Source organism: Cebus imitator, unplaced genomic scaffold, assembly GCF_001604975.1.
Source record: "Cebus imitator isolate Cc_AM_T3 unplaced genomic scaffold, Cebus_imitator-1.0 Scaffold417, whole genome shotgun sequence".
Lineage (NCBI taxonomy): Eukaryota > Metazoa > Chordata > Mammalia > Primates > Cebidae > Cebus > Cebus imitator.
The window spans coordinates 1,359,894-1,367,444 of NW_016107732.1; the positions used below are offsets into that span (position 1 = coordinate 1,359,894).

Below are 7,551 nucleotides of genomic sequence, written 5' to 3' on the forward strand. Positions count from 1 at the left end.
CCTGGCCTCTACTCATGCCCGGCCTCTACTCGCACACCTGGCCTCTAGTTGGGCCCGGCCTCTACTCCCGCACCTGGCCTTTACCTGCGTGCCCGGGCTCCTGAAGTCCGCGCCAGGCTCCCCGACCACAGCCTCTGCCTCTGAAAGCATTGCCCACGCTGCGCTGGCGGTCTGAGTGGGCTTTGTGTGTGTGCGGCCGTCACTGCGTACCTGAGGTTGGGTGATGTCAGACAAGTGTAGGTGCCCCGACTCTGCAGTCTGAAGTCCAAGGTGAAGCCTTAGCACGCGCTGCGCTCCAAGATGGCGCACTGGAAGCCGCGTCCTTGGACTGCAGGCACGGAGGCCAAGGGGCGGAACTCGCCTTTTTATGATGACGTCAACCCCACCCAGATCACCGGAAGAAGCCAGCCTCCTGTAGGAATGTCCGAAAACTCATACCAGGGATTGGTACGGTGGCTCATAGCTGTAAGCCCAGCTATGGGAGAGGATTGCTTGAGCCCAGGAAGGAGTTGGAGGCTGCAGTGAGCCCTGATTCCGCCACGGCACTCCAGCGTGGATGACAGTGACACCTTGTTTCTTTTTTTTTTTTTTTTTTTGAGACGGAGTTTCGCTCTCGTTACCCAGGCTGGAGTGCAATGGCACGATCTCGGCTCACCACAGCCTCCGTCGACTACAGGCGTGCGCCACCATGCCCAGCTAATTTTTATATTTTTAGTAGAGACGGGGTTTCACCATGTTGACCAGGATGGTCTCGATCTCTTGACCTCATGATCCACCCGCCTCGGCCTCCCAAAGTGCTGGGATTACAGGCGTGAGCCACCGCGCCCGGCCAAGACCTTGTTTCTAAAAAATTAAAAAACAAACCCAGAGTCAGTCTTTGGACTTGCTACTACTAGCTTTATACCTTTATCCCCTAGGCTAAAACGCAGTGATGCAATCACAGCTCACTGTAGCTTCAAACTCCTGGGCTCAAGTGATCCTCCCATCTCAGCCTGTTGAGCAGCTGGGACCACAGTCGTGCAACACCATGCCAGTCTTGTCTACTCCTTTATTGGCTCCTCTACATCATTTCTTATTTCAAGAGCCAAATTATTGGCAATGGGTATGATGCCTTAGATCCCAAGATCCTCTCCCATCAGCAGGGCGCCCATTCAGGCCCTATGGAAAAACCTGACCCAAAACCCCAGACCAAAGAGAACTCCATCTGGCCCAGCCTGGCTGGCATTCACCAGGTACCCCACCAGCAGCCAGTGCTAGGGTTGGCTTGGCTGAAGACACTCATGTGATGTTTCAGGAGCAAGTGACCTTTGAGGACGTGGTGGTGGACTTCACCCAGGAGGAGTGGGGGCAGCTGGAGCCTGCCCAGAGGACCTTGTATTGTGATGTAATGCTGGACACCTTCAGGCTTCTGGTCACTGTGGGTAAGGCCACACCCGTGTCCTTGATGTTCTGTTTCTGATATGGATTCTGATTCTACTAGGTTAAATATGGGTATAGGACTGTGCTTTAAAAGCAAATGCCTGGGCGTGTGTCTTGACCTTTAAGACCCTAACTTGGGGTGGGTACGTTTCTCACGCCTATAATCCCAGCACTTTGGGAGGCCAAGGCAGGCAGATCATGAGGTCAAGAGATTGAGACCAACCTGGCCAACATGGTGAAACCCCATCTCTACTGAAAATACAAAAATTAGCTGGGCATGGTGGCACACACCTGTAGTCCCAGCTACTCGGGAGGCTAAGGCAGGAGAATCATATGAACCCAGGAGGCAGAGGTTGCAGTGAGCCAAGATTGTGCCACCACACTCCAGCTTGGCAACGGAGTGAGACTCCATCTCAAAAGAAAGAAAGAACCTGACTGTTTTAATGTTGGAAATATCAATTAGGACCAATATTAGCAAGTCACAGACCCAACCTGAAATCACCAGAAGCAGAGAAACATGAGGTGAGGGAAACATACTGGGTCTCAAGACAACAGAATCCCAGGGTAGACAAGGGTCCTCTGTAGAGCTGTCAGGAGCCCCTCCCTCTTCAATACTTTCCTCTGCACTTCTGCCTTAGTCTGTTAGGGCTGCTAAAATACCTTAGACTGGGTAGTTTATAAACAATAGATGTTTGTTGCTCACCGTTCTCGAGGCTGGGAAGCCTAAGATCAAGGTATCAACAAATTCAGTGTTTGGTGAGGGCCTGCTCATCACTGATGGCACTTTCTTCCTGTGTCCTGGCATGTCATAAGGGGCAAGGGAGCTCCCTCAAGCTTCTTTTTTTTTTTTTTTTTTGAGACGGAGTTTCGCTCTTGTTACCCAGGCTGGAGTGCAATGGCGCGATCTCAGCTCACCGCAACCTCCGCCTCCTGGGTTCAGGCAATTCTCCTGCCTCAGCCTCCTGAGTAGCTGGGATTACAGGCACACGCCACCATGCCCAGCTGATTTTTTGTATTTTTAGTAGAGACGGGGTTTCACCATGTTGACCAGGATGGTCTCGATCTGTTGACCTCGTGATCCACCCGCCTCGGCCTCCCCAAGTGCTAGGATTACAGGCTTGAGCCACCGCACCCGGCCTCAAGCTTCTTTTATAGGGTCACCAATCCCATTCATGAATAGAGCCCTCATGAATTAATCACTTCCCCACGGCCCTATCTCAACAGTATCACATTGGGTATTAGGTTCCAGCACTGAAACCTTTTTTAAGAAATGGTCTTGTTCTCTGGCCCAGGCTAGAGTGCTGTGGCACAGTCATGGCTTGCTGCACATTCAACCTGGTTCAAGTAAACCTCCCATTTCAGTCTCTCAAGTAGCTGGGACTACAGGTGCATACCACCACACCCAGCTAATTTAAAATTTTTTTGTAGAGATGGGGACTTGCTCTGTTGCCCAGGCTGCTCTCAAACTCTAGACAAAAGTGATCCACCTCAGCCTCCCAAAGTGCTGGGATTATTATAGACATAAGCCACTATGCATAGCCTGAATTTTAGGGGGACACTAACATTCAGACCATACAATCTCTTTCTGGCTTTATTTCCAGATAGGCTTCTCTGAAGGTGATAAGGCAACTGCCAGGGTGACTTTCCTGGGTCCAAGACCAGCAGAAAAGACAGGGTCTATGGCCCAGGCATCATCAAGTCCTCTGAGTTGTCTTGGTTTGGCTGCCAGGTCTTCACAATGCTTATTATTGCCAGTGGGCAGGGGAAGAAGCTGAGTTCTGATTGGCCAGGCCTGGGTCACATGTCCACCCCAGAACCAGGGGTAGGGTCAGGGACAGAGAGTAGGGGAATGGAGTCCCTGAGGAACATCTACGGTTGTTGGTATGACAACTGAAGTCACTCAGGGGCCCCCAGCCATTTGGGACCTGGAATGGGCTGAGGGTCAGGAAGGGTCCTGGGATACAAGTGCTCACTCTAGGGTCTCTCCCTGAGCAGGACATTGGTTACCAAAGCCAAACATCATCTCCCTGCTGGAGCAAGAGGCAGAGCTGTGGGCAGTGGACCCTGGAGTTCCCCAAGGTGTGTACCAAGGTGAGATTCGAGCCCTTCAGGGCTGAGAGAAGCCTGTCCATGCCTGCTTCCTGGTTTCTCTCTGCATCTGCGAATTCTTCACCGCACATTTACTGCTCAGTCTTAGTGAAGATTTATCAAGCACCCATTTTGCTGTGAGTGACACCAAGTCTTCATCTTCACTGGATTTACATTCTTGGTGAGGGAGTTGGGAAGACAAGCAATAAATCAGTAAAATAATAAAATGAGTTGGATGATTACACATTGTGATGAATGCTGAGAAAATGAAAATCAGTGATGAGGTAGAAACTAGGATAGGGGTGAGGAGACTTTAGCAGAGAGATGAGGGATAGCCTCTCTAAGGAGGTGAAATGTGACTTGAAGCAGTCTGAGAACGGTAGTATTTCAGGCAGAGAAAACAGCAGGTGCAAAGGCCTGAAGTGATGCATCAGTCAGCTCTTGCGTAGAAAAAGCACTCTGACCTCAGTGGCTTAAATCAAATAATTGTTTATAACTCATGTGTCTATGGGTCAGTGGATCCAGGCTGGGTTCTGCCATGCGACTGTACGGTGATTGGTAGGTAGCAGAGATATCCTAGCCCACTGACAGGAAATTTCCCATTGGCATCAGGTGGGAAGCATGGCCAGAGTCCAGGAGGGATGGCCAGTGTGGTTGAGGGCCACAATAGGGTCCCTCCACATCAACAACAGGCAGCCTTTACCCAGTATATTACCTTCCTGTTGCTCTTCCTGCAACAAGTTACAATTGACCCTTTAACATGGGTTTGAACTGTGTGGGTCCATTTATACATGGATTTTCTTCTGCCTCAGCCACCCCCTGAGACAGCAAGACCAACCCCTCCTATTTTTTTTGAGACAGAGTTTCGCTCTTGTTACCCAGGCTGGAGTGCAATGGCGCGATCTCGGCTCACCGCAACCTCCGCCTCCTGGGTTCAGGCAATTCTCCTGCCTCAGCCTCCTGAGTAGCTGGGATTATAGGCACGCGCCACCATGCCCAGCTAATGTTTTGTATTTTTTTTTTTTTTTTTTGAGACAGAGTTTCGCTCTTGTTACCCAGGCTGGAGTGCAATGGCGCGATCTCGGCTCACCGCAACCTCCGCCTCCTGGGTTCAGGCAATTCTCCTGCCTCAGCCTCCTGAGTAGCTGGGATTATAGGCACGCGCCACCATGCCCAGCTAATTTGTATTTTTAGTAGAGACGGGGTTTCACCATGTTGACCAGGATGGTCTCGATCTCTTGACCTCGTGATCCACCTGCTTTGGCCTCCCAAAGTGCTGGGATTACAGGCTTGAGCCACCGCGCCCGGCCCCATGTTTTGTATTTTTAGTAGAGACGGGGTTTCACCATGTTGACCAGGATGGTCTCGATCTCTTGACCTCGTGATCCACCTGCTTTGGCCTCCCAAAGTGCTGGGATTACAGGCATGAGCCACCGCGCCCGGCCCCCCCGCCTATTTTTTCTCAGCCTACTCACTGTGAAGAGAATGAGGATGAAGATCTTTATGGTGATCTACTTCCATTTAATGCATAGTAAATATATCTTCTCTTCCTTATGATTTTTTTAATAGCATTTTCTTTTCTCTAGCTTACTTTAAGAATACATTATATAATACATATATAAAATATGTGTTAACTAAGGGCTGGGAGCAGTGGCTCACACCTGTAATCTCAGCACTTTGGGAGGCCGAGGTGGGAGAATTGCTTGAGCCCAGGATCATTTGATCAAGGCCACTGAGTTGTCTCAGGGAGATCATTTGAGGTTGGGAGTTCAAGACCAGTCTGGCCAACATGGTGAAACCCTGTCTCTACAAAAAAATACAAAAAGAAAATTAACTGGGCATGGTGGTGCATACGCCTGTAGTCCCAACTACTTGGGAGGCTGAGGCAGGAGAATTGCTTGAACTTAGGAGGCAGAGATTGCAGTGAGCCAAGATCACGCCACTGTGCTCCAGCCTAGGTGACAGAGTGAGACCATGTCTCAAAAAAAATAAAAATAAAAAAGTGTTAACTATTTTATCAGTATGGTCAACAGTAAGCTTTTAGTAGGTAAGTTTTTGGGGAATTAAAGGTTATACACAGATTTTCTTTCTTTCTTTTTTTTTTTTTTTGAGACAGTTTCACTCTGTCACCAGGTGCCAGGCTGGAGTGCAGTGGCGCGATCTTGGCTCACCGCAACCTCTGCCTCCCAGGTTCAAGCAATTCCCCTGCCTCAGCCTCCTGTGTAGCTGGGACTACAGGCGCGTGCCACCACGTCCAGCTAATTTTTGTATTTTTTACTAGAGACGGGGTTTCACCATGTTGGCTAGGATGATCTCAATCTCTTGACCTGGTAATCCGCCTGCCTCAGCCTCCCAAAGGGGTGGGATTACAGGAATGAGCCACCATGCCCGGCCCACAGATTTTCTACTGCACTGGGGTCAGTGCCCCTAGCCCCCTCATTTTTCAAGGTCAACAATACTACAAACTTCGTAGCATAAAGCAAAGTGAATTATCTTAAAGTTCTAGAGATCACAAGTCCAAAATAGGTCTCGCTGGGATATAATAAAGATGTCAGCAGGGCACTATTCTTTCTGGAGGCGCTGGGGAAGGGAAGAATCCATTTCTTTCTTTCTCTCCTTTTTTGTTTTCTTAGAGATAGGTTTTTGCTTTCTTGCCCAGGCTGGAGCATGGTGGTATGATTGTGGCTCACAGCAGCTTTGACCTTCTGGGTTCAAGTAATCCTCCTGCCTCAGCCTCCTGAGTAGCTGAGAGTACAGGCATGTGTCACCATGCCCAGCTAATTTTTGCTTTATTTTTTATAGAAACAAGGTCTCGCCATTTTGCCCAGGCATGTCTTAAACTCCTGGGCTCAAGCAGTCCTCCCGCCTCAGCTGCCCAAAGTGTTGAGATTATAGGCATGAGGCCCTGTGCCTGGCTGGTAATCCATTTCTTTGCATTTTTCAGGTTCTAGAGGCACCCACATTCCTTGGCTATGGCCTTGTCCATCTTCACAGTCAGCAAGGGCTGGTCAAGTCTCACATCATATTCACTCTGACTCTGACTCTTGCTGGTTCATGGCCCCTTCCTCAATCTTCCCAGCAATTCGGGGTCAAGTCCTTCTCACAGTTCTTCATCATTGCCTTCTCTTAGAGCCTTTTCCACATTTAAGGACCCTTGTAATTACACAGGCCCACCCGGATAATCCAGTATAATTTCTCTATCTTAATGTCAGCTAATATTAGCAACCTTAATTCCTCCCTCCCATGTAATTGGAAACATACAGGCTCTAGGGTTAGGATGTGGCCATCTAGGGAGGCCACTATTCTGCCACTCATTCCTGGCTTAACTTTTTTTTATTTTTTAATGGAACTTTTCCCTGAAGCCTAACAATATGGGGAAGGTGCCCACATCACACCTCTAGGCCATTGCGGTGTCAGGGTAGGGGCAGCATGTAGCTAGATCACGGCTGTGCAGAGAGGGCTGGGTACCAGGGCAAAAAGGGAGTCCTGCCAGAAAGGAGGAGGAGGAAGGAGTGCATTTGTTCATTCATTTAGCATGTATATTGAGTTCTTGCTGTGGACTATAGATACAGTGGTGAGCAAGGTGGACAGAAACCCCTATCCTCAGGGGGTTCACAGTGAAACAGTCAAAATAAGCAGATCAGAGTACTCAAATACACCATGGGTTATCTATCCATCCTGCGAGTGATGCATGTTGCAGCTATTTGTGTTTGTGGGGAGCAGATAGGTTCCTTTACATCTTGAGTGAGGTGGCACAACCAGCATATGCTGCCAGGAAGAAGCTGGGTGTCAGCAGACTTTCCCCATGCAGCACCTTCTTCTCCGTTGCCACCTGGCATTGTGGAGGCCACTGTAACTGGGGCCTGGCTGCCACACGGCTCCTTCCAAGTCCAGTGCATCTGTGCATCTGAGTGCTCTCTCCTGGGCATCCCCTCTGGACCCTCCTCTGTGCTTCCCTCAAAGACTCCATTCATACTCCTAGTCCCAACTGTTTTTTCCTCCCTCTCTTCTTCCTTTCCTTATTTCTTTTTTTTTTTTTTTTTT

The 7,551-nt window shown here is 49.4% G+C and overlaps 1 protein-coding gene across 1 annotated transcript in view; it reads left to right on the top strand.

The window, feature by feature from the left end:
• The first annotated feature begins 998 nt into the window (after window positions 1–998).
• Window positions 999–7,551, top strand: part of ZNF135 (zinc finger protein 135) — an 8,862-nt gene continuing 2,309 nt past the window's right edge. Inside the window, 3 exon segments of the mRNA XM_017509590.2 lie at window positions 999–1,033; window positions 1,295–1,421; window positions 3,415–3,510. Coding sequence (XP_017365079.2) covers window positions 1,028–1,033; window positions 1,295–1,421; window positions 3,415–3,510 — 229 coding nt within the window. The 5' untranslated portion in view covers window positions 999–1,027.